Source organism: Herpailurus yagouaroundi, unplaced genomic scaffold, assembly GCF_014898765.1.
Source record: "Herpailurus yagouaroundi ecotype Mexico unplaced genomic scaffold, PumYag 208, whole genome shotgun sequence".
NCBI lineage: Eukaryota > Metazoa > Chordata > Mammalia > Carnivora > Felidae > Herpailurus > Herpailurus yagouaroundi.
In genome coordinates this window covers 10,066,547-10,080,706 of record NW_024412439.1, presented here as the reverse complement: position 1 = coordinate 10,080,706, position 14,160 = coordinate 10,066,547, and the positions used below count along the sequence as shown (strand labels likewise).

The 14,160-nt window shown below is 56.1% G+C and overlaps 3 protein-coding genes and 2 long non-coding RNA genes across 9 annotated transcripts in view; 2 read left to right on the top strand and 3 right to left on the bottom strand.

Annotated features, from left to right (window-relative positions):
* The window catches only part of RNF227 (ring finger protein 227), a 6,780-nt gene extending 6,642 nt beyond the window's left edge, over positions 1–138 (bottom strand). Inside the window, exon 1 of the mRNA XM_040453326.1 lies at positions 2–138. Coding sequence (XP_040309260.1) covers positions 2–138 — 137 coding nt within the window. The remainder of the gene's footprint in view (position 1) is intronic.
* On the top strand, positions 33–2,962 carry LOC121015977 (uncharacterized). Its single transcript, XR_005784067.1, has 3 exons — positions 33–379; positions 784–961; positions 2,178–2,962. It is a non-coding gene; the product is annotated as an uncharacterized LOC121015977 (long non-coding RNA).
* A 1,714-nt stretch (positions 2,963–4,676) lies between these two features.
* KCNAB3 (potassium voltage-gated channel subfamily A regulatory beta subunit 3) lies at positions 4,677–11,224 on the bottom strand. 5 transcript variants are annotated; one of them, XM_040453315.1, is made up of 14 exons: positions 10,549–11,223; positions 9,206–9,249; positions 9,095–9,132; positions 8,785–8,864; positions 7,415–7,459; positions 7,287–7,331; positions 7,044–7,087; positions 6,759–6,845; positions 6,399–6,484; positions 6,123–6,243; positions 5,947–6,038; positions 5,731–5,851; positions 5,473–5,561; positions 4,677–5,204 (listed from the first exon to the last, which is right to left on the bottom strand). In XM_040453315.1, the coding sequence occupies exons 1-14, from the start codon at positions 10,788–10,790 to the stop codon at positions 5,127–5,129; spliced, it is 1,212 nt and encodes a 403-aa protein (XP_040309249.1). In that variant the 5' UTR covers positions 10,791–11,223; the 3' UTR covers positions 4,677–5,126. The 5 variants fall into 5 exon arrangements, with proteins under 5 accessions (XP_040309249.1, XP_040309251.1, XP_040309252.1 ...); XM_040453317.1 differs by having other exon boundaries at positions 6,160–6,243; XM_040453318.1 differs by having other exon boundaries at positions 9,206–9,559; positions 10,549–10,658.
* Positions 5,660–10,469, top strand: LOC121015978 (uncharacterized). Its single transcript, XR_005784068.1, has 3 exons — positions 5,660–5,692; positions 10,215–10,288; positions 10,369–10,469. It is a non-coding gene; the product is annotated as an uncharacterized LOC121015978 (long non-coding RNA).
* A 1,158-nt stretch (positions 11,225–12,382) lies between the features above and the next one.
* TRAPPC1 (trafficking protein particle complex subunit 1) lies at positions 12,383–14,102 on the bottom strand. The gene is made up of 5 exons (XM_040453324.1): positions 14,027–14,102; positions 13,819–13,917; positions 13,593–13,663; positions 13,092–13,230; positions 12,383–12,791 (listed from the first exon to the last, which is right to left on the bottom strand). The coding sequence occupies exons 2-5, from the start codon at positions 13,915–13,917 to the stop codon at positions 12,663–12,665; spliced, it is 438 nt and encodes a 145-aa protein (XP_040309258.1). The 5' UTR covers positions 14,027–14,102; the 3' UTR covers positions 12,383–12,662.
* Positions 14,103–14,160: the final 58 nt, after the last annotated feature.

The following is a 14,160-nucleotide window of genomic DNA, read 5'->3' as shown; positions in this document are numbered from 1 at the left end:
CGTGTGGCCGCAGCGGGCGCGCGCTGTGCCGGGCAGGCGGCGGGGCGCGCGGCCCGCGAGGTTGAAGGGCCGGTAGCAGATGCTGCAGTCCAGCTCGCCACGCTCCGGAAGGGACGGCACCCTCGCCAGGAGCTGCATGGTGTCCGCCGAGGACTCGAGGGCTTCTCAGGCTCGGCCGGCTCCGTGGGCTGGACGAACAGGCCCTCCTAGTGGCCTGGGTCGACTCCTGGGGCGGGCGCCGCGGCCTCTCGCCGGTTTTAATAGCGACACCCCGCCCCTCGAGGCGTCACCCCGGTGGTTGGGTCGCTCCCCGCTGCGGCACGCGTGGGGGCGGTGGAGGCGCGAAGCCGGGAATGCAGGTGACGGCCGAGCGGGGTAGGTAGGTGACGCCCCGGGTGGCGCGGGGACTGGGCGGGCGGGAGGCACACCACCCCGCTCTCCCCGCGCCTTCCTTCGTCCCCCAACACTAAGCCAGCGCCCCCTCAATTCTGTGTGCAGATCTCTAGGCCCCTTGCGGCGCTGGCCCTCGGCCGCTGGCCCAGGGCGCTGCCCCGGTCTCTGCTGCCCGCTGGGCCTGTTGGTTCAGTTGCTCAGGCTCGTTCACTACCCCACCCGGACTTCCTGCCTAAGTCCATGACACTGCCCATTCTGCCCAGTCTTTAGGGGGCTCCTGGACAATCTGCACGGATGCCGCCCTCAACTCACTTTATTATGCGCGTCCTGCCTGTGTTCTTGTAAGGCTGGCCTCCCAAACTCATTCTCTTCAAACTGCTCACCTCTCAGCTGACATCTCAACTTAAGGAGGCACCTAGATGCCGGGACCATGGATGGCCTTCCTCCTAGGAATGCTGGGAATCCTTTCCTTCCTGAGGAGCCAGGCCTGGACACCCACACACCGTGATGGTTTCAGCAAAGCAGCCCAGCATGAGTTCTGACTCAGGGGTCTGACTTCCCCCCACAGGTAAACAAGACATAACACAGCCCACATTCCCTCCTGGGACCACACCCACCCCAGCTGCCTCCTGGCCCTCCTCTCCTGGCCCTACCGTTCAGGTTTTGCTTGGAAGGTAATAGCACAGACGCTAAGGCCAGCTGGCTTGAGTTCAGATCCTACCTTGCAGCACTTAGGAGTTGTGACACTTTGAGCAAGTTACTTAGCGTCTCTGGGCTGATTGCTCTCCTCGTCTGTTAAGATGTGGATAAGAATAGTGATGAATTTGTATATGTAAGGTGCTTGGAACCGGGCCTGGCCCACAGGAAACACCATGTGTTAACTATTTTTATCCCGTGCCCCCAGCCTATGTTGTGTTGGCTTCTCAATACCCAACATCTTCAACACCCATCTCTTTTGATCAATACAGGTGGGGGGGGGGGGGGCTGCTATACGCCTATGGCATTTGCTAGTTTTGACAGACAATGTAGAGCTGATTTTTTTTTTAAATTTTTTAAATGTTTTATATTTGAGAGAGAGAGAGAGAGACAGGGCATGAGCAGGGGAAGGGCAGAGAGAGAGGGAGACACAGAACCCGAAGCAGGCTCCGGGCTCCGAGCTGTCCGCACAGAGCCCGACACGGGGCTCCAACCCACGAGCAGTGAGATCATGACGTGACCATTTCGGGCAGATGTGATTATATAAATGATTGCGAAGTGTTTGATAGCCAAAGCCTTAGACTCTAAGCTCCCAGACCTTTCCTTTCTCATTTGTCTTCAAAAACCCAAAGTGGTGCTTTCCTTGTCCAAATCAGCACCTCTTCCAGTGTTTCCCACCTCTTTCTTTACCCAGCTCCAGAAACCCAGGTGTCTTCCTTGACCCCACCCACTTCCTTTCACCTTCCTTTGGCAACTTCTCAGCAAACCCTATAGCCCTGTTAGTCTTGCCTCCTAAATGTCTCCCTGACCCACCTACTTTTTCCCCGCCTATGGAACACCGCAGCAGTCTCAGCTACCCTCGACTCTTGCCCAGACCCTGGGAGGAGCCTCTTGGCCAGTCTGTCCACAGTCATTCTGGCCTTCTCCAGGCTTCTCCCTACATGGCTTACAGTGACCTTCCCAGATCTCAAGCCCAACCAGGTCCTAACCACGCACCACTTCCATTCCTTCTCAAAACCTTTTAATGTCGTGATAACTTAGTGGCCGCACGTTCCTATGTCACGTGACTCTGCTGCTTCTCCCGGCAGGAACGGGAGTCTGTTCCCCTAGCCCTTGAATCTGGGCTCACCTTGTGACTCACTTTGACCGACAGAACGTGGCAGAAGTGATGTCGTGGTCCTTCAGAGGCCTTGGGCCTCTGCCGTCATCCCCTCGCGCTGACCTGAGTCTGTTATGTAAGGGAATTTACCAGCAGATGAGGCCGCGTGGAGAACCGAGGAGTTCCAGCCAATAGCCATCTGATGTCCCCACTCAGCGGACCTGCCAGCTGGATCCAGCCACGTGAGTGAGCCCAGGTGAAAACAGCAGAGAAAACAGCCAAGCTAATTTTGGGGGTGAATTGTGTGTGTCAATGGAGAACTGATAGGGTTTCCTATTGCCCTTTGGATGAAAAGAATATTCCAAAGTGCCCTATAAGGTCCTGTATGCCCGGAACCCACCCATGTCTCTCAGTTGGCTTCCATTCTCTCTTTAGACCCTCTAGTTTTGACCTTTGGCACGCATGTTCCTTTCTGCCAGAAAGCTTCTATTCCCCTAACCCTCTTACTTGCATGTGAGTAACCCGCACTCCTCCTCCAGCGCCCCATAAAGCCTCCTCACCTTGTCAAATACCACTGTAGCCTCAGGTAACACCACATGCTTGCCTCTGGACTTTGACCAACAGAAATTTGTGTTTTTGGAGGGGGGTGCCTGGTCTGCCTCTCCCATCTGTAAACTCCATGCAGGCTGTTCTGGGTCTGATTTTGTTTGCCGCTGTATCCCTGTGCCATACCACGGTGGGACTCGATAAATAAATACTTGTTAAATTAGTGAACAAGGTGCGTGATGAATACAGTAAATGAGGTGTGACTACAAAGGAGGATTTCTTATGACCGCTTTACAGACAGCCTCTGGAGGGAATTCCTAACAGGGTTGTTTGTTTTTTGGGTTTTTTTTTTTTTAATGTTTTGACCAAGGGTTGGGGGAGACATTATTAAAGTAAATGGATAATCCTCCGAGGTAACCATTTAAAGAGAATACTATTTTGAATTTAGAAATCCTTGCATGTTTGTTACAGAATAAATAATCATCACGGTTTAGTCACACGGTTTACCTCCTTGTTTCCGTCAGCCTTCCAAAATGAGTGGGAGATGTTAGGCGTGGATGTAAGTATTCATTAGTGGATCCGGTTGGTTGCTAGCCAGCAAAGGGGAGGCTGCTGACTCTTCTCTTTTTGGAAATGGGTTTTACTCTGCTCCCTCCGCTTCAGGATCAGGAAGGGGCGAGGATGGGTAGAGAGGAGATGGTGAGGTTGTATTTTAAGGCAGGCAAAGCTCATCCTCCTCCCCTGTCTTGTGATCTGTGGAACTTTCCGCCCACTTTGTGTCCCAGGGGAAATCAGAGTCCTGGGGTGGGGGGGGGGGGGATTAAGGGGTAGTGTCTGACATAATCCCATCTGAGTCTTTGCTTTTCTGCCACCCTCGTCCCTGATCTTTCACTGGTTTTCTCTTTTCCTTTATGATGCCTCCTTCCCTCCCTTTCTCGGCATCATCTCAACCGTAGACCGGTTTCCACTGCACCGTTTCTTCACCAAATCCCACAGCTTCAACCTCAGAGGAGCCCCTGCCGTTCGGCCACGAGAAAACCACGCAGGTAGTTCCTTGGCACACGTGTGCCTATCAGGAAAAGGGAAATCAGATCCACAAGGGGCGTGGCTAATGTTAGCTTTAAACACAAAGGCATGGGTGTCAGAGGGAGCGGCGACAGAACGATGAAGCCAGAAGGCTGGGTTCTGAGGCACGCAGAGACTGAAGGAAGGAAGGAAAGAAACTGGGGCCTGGGTCCCCGGTGAGGGCAGTGACTGGAAGTGACTAGCAACGTGACGTCTCGATCAGTGGAGAGAAAGCTAATATTGATTGGAGCTTCTAAAGGCAGGGAGCTAGGTGAAGGCCTGGTATCTGAGACTGAGACCCCTTGCAATTCCAGACACCGTGAGCGGGGATCAAGCTGAGATTTTATTTACAAGTTCCCTGGGAAGTCTTACAGATGAGGGGCCATCATTATTGCTTTAAGATTATTGCCAGAAGGAGGACTGCAGGCCTCCACTGCCGGGTAGGAAATCCTGCTCAAGGCTCAAAAGTCTACCCCCGGACATTTTTATGTCAGCCCCACGTCTTTGTGTGACCTAAAGGCTGTCACTATGTCCCCCTCCCCCCGCAAAGCACAGCCCAACTTTTGGGAGGGGCCCCCCCCAACCACTTTCACCAGCACATGCTATATGTATACATCTGCCATCGAATTTCCTTTGATCTGCGTCAGTGCTATGTCACAGTTATTTCCCACCAGACCCTCTCTCGGCAAGAGCAAAGTACTGACCCTGGTGCTAATTTTGAGCCTCCCCCGCCCCCCCCCCCCAATCTTCTGCTGGGAGGCAGCGTCCTCAAAGATGATCATTTCCTTCCCGCCAGGACCAGCCTGGCTGCCTTTGTACCAGATACGGTCACAGCCCCATTTCCTTTGTCCCAGATGACATCACAACTCACTTCTTATTAGGTTATTACCCCTTGATGACACATGAAGGGCCACTTTTGAGGTAATTTGCATCTCTCCGGGATCTGCCCTGTTTTTGTGTCTCCTCCTCCCCCGGGCCTCGGCGGCGACTAGGAGAAGAGAGAAGGGAGCGAGACCAAGTGGCAGAGAGGGGATGGCTCGGTAACTCATGCCCGGGGTCAGCAGGAAGGCCTAGAAGGACGCAGCGGGCGGCGGCGCACTACTTGCCCTGGCGAGTCCCGCCGCGGAAAGATATGGCTTTGTTCATGCGCAGCGCTACTGGAAGCCGGGACTCGTTAGTGGGCGGGCCTCATTAGTGGGCGGGGCCTCCCCGTTCCGGCCGGCCGCGGCGGCGTGGAGGGATCCGGGGCGGGAGGGGGGAGGCTGCGGGGAGGCGCTCGTCGGCGGGGGCGGCGGCCCCGCTGTGGGTGCCTGCGCCCCTCGACGGACTATTTCTTGGAATGCGGTTTGTTCCCCAGAAGCTCGTCTATCTCCGTCACCGTCTGCGGCGTCAGCTGGCTCAGCACCTGTAGGGAGGCAGTGGTGGAGAGGGCGCTGAAGGGCGTTCGGTTCGGTTCGAGGGCCAGAGGAGCAGCACAGCGGGGCCAGGTGGCGAGAAGAGAGTCTCAGCCGCGCCCCTGCCTCGCCCTGTGTCCCTCTGGGGCCTCTCCTCTGCAAAGTGGGGCCTCTGTAGTGGTTGAGCTCCCAGGCCCATAACGGGTTGGACAGCGAGCGAGGCCCTGACTGTCGGGGAAGGGGACAGAGATGGGCTCTGCCTCTGAGGCCCCGGCTCACCTGTATGGCTCCCAGGTGTTCTATCAGCTGCTCTGCACTTGACACCCCCAGCAAGACCGAGCTGACACCCTCGCTGCGGAGACACCACGCTGGGGCCAGAGGAGATAAGAAAGAGAACTGATGGAGAGCAGCGGGCATACACACCTCAGAAGTGTCTCTGGGGAAGAGGGTCCTCCTTAGGGACAAACCAGTCTTGGGTTTGGGGGTTTCCCGGCAGGAGGTGAGGCCCGGCGGGGTCCAGGGCTGGCAGTGTCTCACCGATAGCAAGCTGTGCCACAGTGCAGCCCAGCTGGTGGGCGATGGGAAGAAGGTCCATGACTTTGGCTTGTTGCTTCTTGCCGTCCTCACTCTGCGCTTTGTCCTTGAGCCACTGGTAGCCCTGGGGGCCAGGGACAGTGGGCAAAAGGCCACTCCCCCACCACCCAGAGCGGCCCAGATAGCCCAGTCCTGCCGTCCTGAGCCCCCAGATCTCACCTTGATGGCCCTGCAGGTATCTGGGACTCGCCCATCATACTTGCTCGTGATGAGGCCACAGGCCAAAGGGGACAAGGTGACTGAGCCAACACCTAGGAGGAAGAGGACTGGATGTGGGGAAAGGGATCTAGGTGACGGTTAGGCCAAGGGACAGGCAGGGATGGGGGGCTGCGAACCGATCTTGTGGTAGAGCTCTGGCAGTTGCAGCTGCACCTTCTCTCTCTGAAACAGACGGTGCTCCGCTTGCTCACACACTGGAGGGATCAGATTGAACTGTCTGGCCATGGAGTAGGCCTCCTGGGTTGGGGTGGGGAAGAGATGGAGATCAGAGCACTCTTTTCCCTGGGTTTCCCCTCCCCCTCCCCCGGTGGAGTGGGGTTTGGAACAGCCGCGTGAAAGGTAGGAACCAGTCATGGGACGGGGGGAGGAGGTAAGCGGGGCGGCATGCTCACCATGATTTCTGCAGCTCCCCATCGGGATGTCCCCCAGTACAGGGCAAGGCCCTGGTCAATGACATAGGTCATGGCCCGCACGATCTCTAGGCACACGGGAGAGAGGGCATCTCACCGTCAGACCCCTGGCATCCAGGAGTCCATATCTCTAGCCCTCTGCTTACCCCACCAAGACCCCAGGCATCTCTGTGTAATCAGAGAGGTTGGTAACTGCACTTCACCTCCCTCCCCATCTAAGACCTGGGGTCTGAGCCTCCACTGTGCAGATTGGGAGGCCTCCTGAGCAGGGGCTGGCTTCCTGCTGAGAGTTTGAGGAAGTGCTGCTTTGGGGGACCGTCAGGGCTGGGGTGCTGGTTTTACCCTCCATGGGACTATTGGGGTCTGAGCGGTTGGCAAAGACAATGTCCACGTATCCCAACTGGAGGCGCTCCAGGGATCCTTGCAGGCCTGGGGAAGGGGTGAGGAGAGGAAGGTAAGCACTTCAGCCTCAGTTTCCCCGAAGGATTTAGACATTACCCCCTTGCCATGGCCACCTAGCTCCCCACTCCCCTACTCAAAGCCTCCAACTCAGAGTCTCGGAAGACATTCCCAACTCCTCTGGCTTCTGTACCCAGCCCCGGCAGATTCCCGGCCCCTAACTCTCACCCTCAACGATGTGTTTGCGGCTCAGGCCTCGCTCGGTCTCTGCCCTGCAGAAAAAGATAAGTCAAAGATGAGGTGTGACAAAGATAGGGGACCGGGGCTGGCCTGGTGCCATGAGAAACTGGGACGGCGTGGGTCCTCACGGGCAGGACGCAGACCTGGGGTGGCAGCTGTACCCACACCTCTCCCATGCACCTGCACGCATTCTCTGTAGATCTCCCCACATAGAGTGTGGCGGCCACTTACTGTCCTCCCCAAAAAATCTTGGTGGTGACGACATAGCTTGATCTCCTGGAAAAAGCGAAAGAGAGACAAGCAAGAGAAGGGATGTTGGATGATCATTTCCCCAGCAACCCCTCAAAACACGGTCTCACCTCCATCCTTTGCTCTTGAGGATGTTGCCTAGGGTTCTTTCAGCCCTAGAAGAAAGACAATGCAGAAGCACTGATCCCGCCAGCGTGGGTCAGTTCCTTCCCCTCCTCCCGACCTTTCCCTTCAATGGATTTCCTCTCTCGTAAAGTGGACCATAAGCCAGGAGCCCATTAGGCTGTCAGACCATCCTGGACAAAATAAGAGGGGCTCCCAGAAGGAGGGGTATAGTCCTTTAGCTTTCATTCACACCACAGATATCAGTTGTACATCAATTGTGTACCAAGTTCTGTTCCAGGCGCCAAAGGGATAGAATAAGATGATGAGAGAAGAACAGAGTAGTAAAGTGGGGGGTGGGTGGAGACACCGCATCATCTGGTCTGGTTCCAATCATCTGCATTGCCCTCTCCCTTCTTCGATCCTCTGCAAAATCCCCCACAGCGTCCAAGGCTCAGCTTGGATTCCGCTTCATTTTATTGAAAGTGTTCTCTGATTGCCACAGTCTACGGTCAGCCCTTCTTGTCACTTTCCGTAACTTTTATTGACCCAATTGTTTGGCACTTAATTAGGAGCTAACCAACACGTGACAAGTCTTAAATGGTCTCGGCGGACTATTACTTTAGTTTTCCTGTTATGTAACCTTGTGTATCTCCCTGTGTCTTGGGTTTACCCATTTCAACCGTGAGCCTTAGGAGGGTGTGTTGTCATCCCACAAGCAGTGGCTGCTCTGTGCTAGGCTCTGCGTAGCTACGGAGGTGACATGAGGAAGAGGAAGACAAATTTCACGGAAGGAGGAGCCTCCCAGCTGGGCAGCAAATATGGCTACATAAACCAGTAATTGACAGATTGTGCATCAGAGGGCAGTATAAAGGGCTTTGGGACCTGAGGTGAGTGGTGACCAGTTTGGGGAGCTGGACAATGGCTTCTCGGAGGAGCTGACATTTGGGCCAAGTCTTGAAGATAAGCTGAAGAGTTAGCCAGATGGAGAAGAGGCCAGGGGGATTGGGGGGGGGGGTTGGTGAGGGAGCTCATCTAGGGTTTAGCTACTCCCTGCGTGAAGCCATGGGTATGTGACGCGTGGCCTGCATGTTTGAAAATTCAGCTTTGTAATCCTCGCATCATTGCATATAACGGATGCCCAGGATATAGGTGTTGGTTTTATTTTCAGTTTTATTGCACAGGACGCCCTTCGCCCTCTAAGCTGAAGATGAACTTGTTGGGACTACAATTCCCATAGTGCTTTGGGGGCCCCTTGGCTGAAAGGTTGGAAGTTCGCGGTTACAGAATTCCCAAGGTCCCCCAGAGGGAAAACAAGAATCCCCGAGGTTCTCTTAGCCTTTCAAGGGTAACTTGGCTTTTTCACCCCAGTCCTTACTTTCCCGCTGCGTACACTTCAGCCGTGTCAAACAGGTTTACACCATGCTCATAGGCTACTGTCAGCACGTCCTCTGCTGTCTAGGGAGGTGAGAGAAAGAGATGAAGACCAACCACTGGCCCTCAGGGACCCCCCTCACTGCACTCCCGCCCATGGCAGCTCAGCCCTGGCCTCCACATCCTCCCCCCGTCCCCAGCCTCAGGTCCGCCATTCTCCCTGGTTGTTGTCCAAACTGCTCTCCACGTCCACATCCCTCTTTTCTGGCTCCCTCACAGCCCCTGGCCCTGCTTCCAGGTCCCATCACTGATACCTCATCCGAGATTTGAGAACCAAATGTGACCCAGGTGCCTGCAAGAGAGAAGTCAGGTGGGAGGCAAGCCACGAAGGCCCCCTCCCTTCATTCCTCTTCTTTCGAACTCACCTAGGCCAAGACAGGATACTCGAAGACCAGACTTTCCCAGGTTCCTGCAGGATACAGAAGTGGCAGGAAGGGGTGGAGCCTCCATTAAGGGCATATATTCTCAGCCCCCAGCTCCTCTCCTTCCAGAATCAGAAGCCCTCAGGGTATCTCAGTCCAAAGGAACTAGATCCAGTGGGCCTACCGCAATGGGCAGTGCTATGCCCAAAGCCTAAGTGAACAAATAAATGACTCTGGAGCCGATGTCCAGTGCCCCTGTCCCTCCTAGCACATGGGAGGTGTGCTGCCCGGTTTGTATTTCTTCTGCTGGGGTCTTGTCTGCGTTCCAGGCATCTCTGGGATGTGTGGAGTTCAAGGCTGGGAGGAATGTGACAGGCTGATTGTGGTCAGTTGGTGAAATCAGACCCTTAGATAGAGGGTGCTATACCACAGGGCAGACACTGAGGTGGAAGGGGGTAAACCAAGTCAAGTTCAGGCACTCAGGCAAGCAAGGGTCCTTGGACAGGCTAGGCTGATGGGCCCCCAAAACGCAGCTGGGACCACCTGAGTGGACTATGACAGGAAAGGCCAGCTCTGTCTCTTCCTCTCTCCACTGCTGTTGGCTTGTGGAGTCTTGTCTCTGAACCAGAGAGCCCCCTCCTCCCAAGGCCTCCTCACTCAAAGCCAACACATGGAGGAGATCAGATTGCTCAAGTGACAAAGTCAGGTCAGATCAGTGACCTCTGCTCACTCCCAGGCAGGAGGCCCTCCCTTCTGCCCTAATGCAAGTTCTGAGAGCCCAGTGGGACTCCGAGAAAGTCGGTTATGATTCAGTCCACCTTCTCCACCAAGCCCCTGTCCCTCAGCAAGGGGTTGAGAGATGTGCCCCATGCTTCCAAGAGCCCCACTCTCCTCCCCACCAAGAAAGGTGGCAGGAGACCCAGCCCTTGGGGCAGGGAGCGGGGGTAGTATCTGGGTCAGGCATCCTGAGCAGGCCAGAGTGAGAAGCCATTTCGTTCCCCCCTCTTCCCAGGACACGGACCCAAGGACACTCCATCCCAGAGGGGGCCCAGCCTGGAGATCCGTGCATCCCTGGACTTCCTGGGGGTATGGAGGGGAGTTCAGGGGCATCCCTTGGCTCTGACAGGACCGGTCAGCCTTGGTAAAGTTGGTTTTCTCCTACTCAGGGGATCGACGAAGACAAAGAGAGAGGGACCGAGTAAGGGAGAGCCCCGGTGAAGGGAAGAAGAGGTGGAGTGAACTGGGATCTTCTTAGCGAAGATTGACGGGTCCTGGAGGCATCCCAGGAAATCTCAGGGGTCCGAAAAGGGGAGCAGATGGGGTGGGCTGCTCGGCCACCCCCATACCTGTATTTCATGCCAGTGCCTCGGCCGGTGCTCTCTCGGAGGGCCCCCGCGGGCGCTGGGGGTCGGGGCACCAGTGCGGCCCGGGCCTTAGGGACCGACCCTCCTCCCCCTGGAGGATTCCCATGCCCCCCGCCGACCGGCCCGCCGTTACCGCCCCCGGGGCCCGGCCGGGGTCCACACAGACGGTCCTCACTGCTCCGGCTGCGAAGGTTCTGCTCGGTACAAGCGATAGACACCTGCATGTCTGCTGGCCAGGGCGGGGGAGGGGGCTCCGAGGGGGCGGGAGGAGGAGGGAACAGGGAAGCCCGCGCGCGGACGGCCGGGGGGTGTAGTGGCGCGAGCCCTGGGAGAGCGGGAAGGCGGAGGAGGCTGCGGCGGGAGCCGCGGGGCGGGATCGGGCCCACGGGGGCGGGCTGCTGGAGGTCGCGGGGTTTGCGGCGGGAGGGGAGAGACGCGGGGGGCGGCACGAGTGCAGATACTCAGATACGGGGACCCTGGTGCGGGGAGGAGGGGGAAATGGGTGAGGGTAAAGGTCGAGGGCGGTCCTCGGAGGATGGGGACCTAGGGACGAGGGGTGGCGGTGTAAGAGAGATGCCACCCCAGCCCAAACCGCAGCGGGACCGCTAGGCTCCCAGTAGCGTCGGCAGCGGGCCCAGATCATCAACATGCAGGCACCGCCCCCTCATCTGCATAAAGCCGCCCGCCTCCCAGCCAAGCCCGCCGCTCATCTGCATAAGCCCCTCCTCCGGAGGCTCCGCAGCTTGAATGTTCTGTGTGCTTAGCGAAGCCGGGAGGAGGGTGGAAGCCGGGAGGAGGGAGGCTGGTTATCGGAGCCCCTGGGACCCGCAGCAGGTCGGCCTTTCTCGGCACAGGGGGTCTCAGTTGGGGGCGATTTTACCCCTAGGGGTCGTGTGGCGAGGTCTGGCGACAGTTTTGACAGTCACCCCTGGGGTTGGGGGGTGGGGATGTGCTATCAGCAGCTAGTGAGTGGCGGCCAGGACAAAACGCAGGATAGCCCCTTTGCCCCTAACAAGGGTTTATCCAGTCCCAAATGTCAACGCATATGGTCCCCACTTCTGGTTTGACTTACATTTTTTTAAATTTATGATGGTGCAAAAGCAATAGGCATTCAGTAGAAATCATACTCTGAATTTTGATCTTTCTGGGCTAGTAAGATACTGTATGATACCTCTCTCTCCTGATGCAGGGCTGTGGCAGGAAGCCTCAGCTCCCAGTCAGCCACTGGATCACAAGGGTAAACCACTGATACACTTACATCGTGCTGTTTTTTACTTTCAGTATAGTATTCAGAAAATCACATGAGAGGCACCTGGGTGGTTCAGTCTGTTGAGCGGCAGTCCAACTCTCAATTTCACCTCGGGTCATGGTCCCAGGGTCGTGGGATTGAGCTCCGTGCCAAGCTCCACGCTGTGCGTGGAGCCTGCTTAAGAGTCTCTCTTTCTCTCCCTCTGCCCCCTCTCCCCTACACTCTCTCTCTAAAATAAAAACATAAATAAAAAAATAAAATAAAAAACATAAATAAATCACATGACCTACTCAACACTATTATAAAATAGGCTTTGTGTTAGATAATTTTGCCCAACCATAGACGAATGTAAGTGTTCTGAGCACATGTGAGGTAGGCTAGGCTATGTTATGATGTTTGGTAGGTGTATTACATGCATTTTCAACTTACGACATTTTAAACTTACAACAGGTTTATCTGGACATAACCCATGATAAAGCCTCTTTACAGGCTCAGGGGATGTGGCCACCCTGGTTAATGCCTTCCTGAGTGGGGCAGGACCCCAATCAACCACTCAAATTGACACGCTTAGGCTGCAAAGGGTTACCAAAAGTTTATTCTGTACTTTTGCAGCATCAGGTAGGAGATCAAACTGGAGAGGGCCTGGTTTGGAGGTGTGAGGATTCCTGCGGGCTTCTTGCCTGGGCCGGGAGGGCACCAGGGAGGGCTTTAGGCTGCTGTCCTGGGAGGGCTGCTGGGGAGCTTGAGGGGGTAGAGGGGCATGCAGTGGGAGCCCTCACGTCCAACAGGTTAGGCAGCGCCCCAGGCAGACAGCGAGTCTCCTGGCGGGTGAGGTAGAGTGCTTCCTTCAGCCAGCCCGGGCAGAGAAGAAAGGCAGAGAGCGGACGTAGGAGTCCAGTCGGGAGCGGAAGAGCTCACTTTGCACAGTTTGGCCCAGCGGGCACAGGGGATTCTTCACCACCAGCTCCACATACAGCTATGGAGGGGAAGGGTGTTAGAGCCAGGCTTTGTAACTTCTTATTTTCAACCCCAAACCTAGTATATAACCTCAGGGGTGTGTGAATGCAAAAGGATTAAGGGCTGGGAGTCAAGCCCTTCCTGAGGAGAAAGCAGTGGTGTTTAAGGACATAAAGAGTCCCCAGGAAACTCCTGACTTCAACAGAGCTATGATACAGTAAGATTAGGGCAGGGAAGCGGAAGGAGTCTTGAGGCTCTAAGTGGCCCTGGCTGTTGAGGAGCTTTAGGGGAAGGAAGGGTCCAGGGGGCTGGCACTGACCGCACTGTAGATGTGATGCAGTACATCTCGGATGGGTCCGACGCCCAAGTCAGTATTCATGACAACCTTGATCCCAGTGGGAGTCTCGTAGTAATGAAGTTTGTAACGGCTAGTTTGGAAGGCCAGGAAGCCGTCCTTCCTGCAGAGATGATGAGGACGTTAAGGAATGGGAGCATAATCTCTCCCAAAGAGATACTTTAGATCCCGTCTAGGTGGACTCCCTAAACACCTCATTTGTAGGAGCCTCATTTGGTAAAGACACCTCCCATTTTCACCCCTCAATTCGGCCCCTGCATGCAACCTCTCTACCTTCCGATCTCCCCCCCCCCCCCCCCCGTTCTGGCCAGCCCCAGCACTCTCGCTCCAGACTCAGCCCCTCTCTCTCTGCCTCCTTCCCCTCTCTTGGGGTCCAATGTCTCTTCCACTCCACAAAGTCTCCCGCACTCCCAAATTTCCAAGACTGGCCCTCCTTCCCTCAACATCCTTTTTGACTCAGCGTACATGTCTAGCGGGGACATCTTGCTGACAAAGGAGCGGATAGAGAAGAGCATGCCGTACATCAGCTTGTACTCCTAGGGGAGAGGGACAGAGTTAGTTAGCTCTCGGTTGTTGAAGGAGACAGGGTAGGGGTGGGAACCAGCCGGGGTTTGGAGAGGAAGGGCTGGGCTGGGACTGTGTGCGTTTGGAGATGCGAGGTCACCCGGATTGCGCGGGGCCCTCTCGTCACCTCCTCTTTGGGGATCCCCGCTTGCTTCTTGCGGTGCCACTCGCTGTAGTGCAGACACACTCCATTCCGGTCAAACAGGTACAGGTTGTGAACAGTCATCTGCAGGGCAGGGAATGTAAGCCTCGCTCCGAGACCGCCCACAGCCCCGGTGCTCCAGCTTTCGGCCCCTGACTCCCCCAGCTGGCGGGAACCCCTCCCCCGGACTCACCGGAACTGCTCCCAGTGCCCGTCACTAGATACTTCCGGTTTTTTGCGGCGCCCCGCCCAACCCGCTCCCCCACAGCAGTGGCGGGGCGCTAACTCCGCCCCATACTTCCCCCAACCAATCCGTGCCGCGGGAGC

Bases quoted from the DNA above. Each gene is read 5' to 3' on its own strand.
- KCNAB3 (XM_040453315.1), bottom strand. From the start codon at position 10,790: ATGCAGGTGTCTATCGCTTGTACCGAGCAGAACCTTCGCAGCCGGAGC. The intron at 8,865-9,094 runs GTATCAGTGATG...TCACCTCCCTAG, and splicing joins GTTCTCAAATCTCGGATGAG to ACAGCAGAGGACGTGCTGAC. The intron at 5,205-5,472 runs GTGAGCCGGGGC...GCCTCCCTACAG, and splicing joins AACACCTGGGAGCCATACAG to GTGCTGAGCCAGCTGACGCC.
- TRAPPC1 (XM_040453324.1), bottom strand. From the start codon at position 13,917: ATGACTGTTCACAACCTGTACCTGTTTGACCGGAATGGAGTGTGTCTG. The intron at 13,664-13,818 runs GTGACGAGAGGG...CCTCTCCCCTAG, and splicing joins CGGGGATCCCCAAAGAGGAG to GAGTACAAGCTGATGTACGG. The intron at 13,231-13,592 runs GTACGCTGAGTC...TCATCTCTGCAG, and splicing joins AAGATGTCCCCGCTAGACAT to GAAGGACGGCTTCCTGGCCT.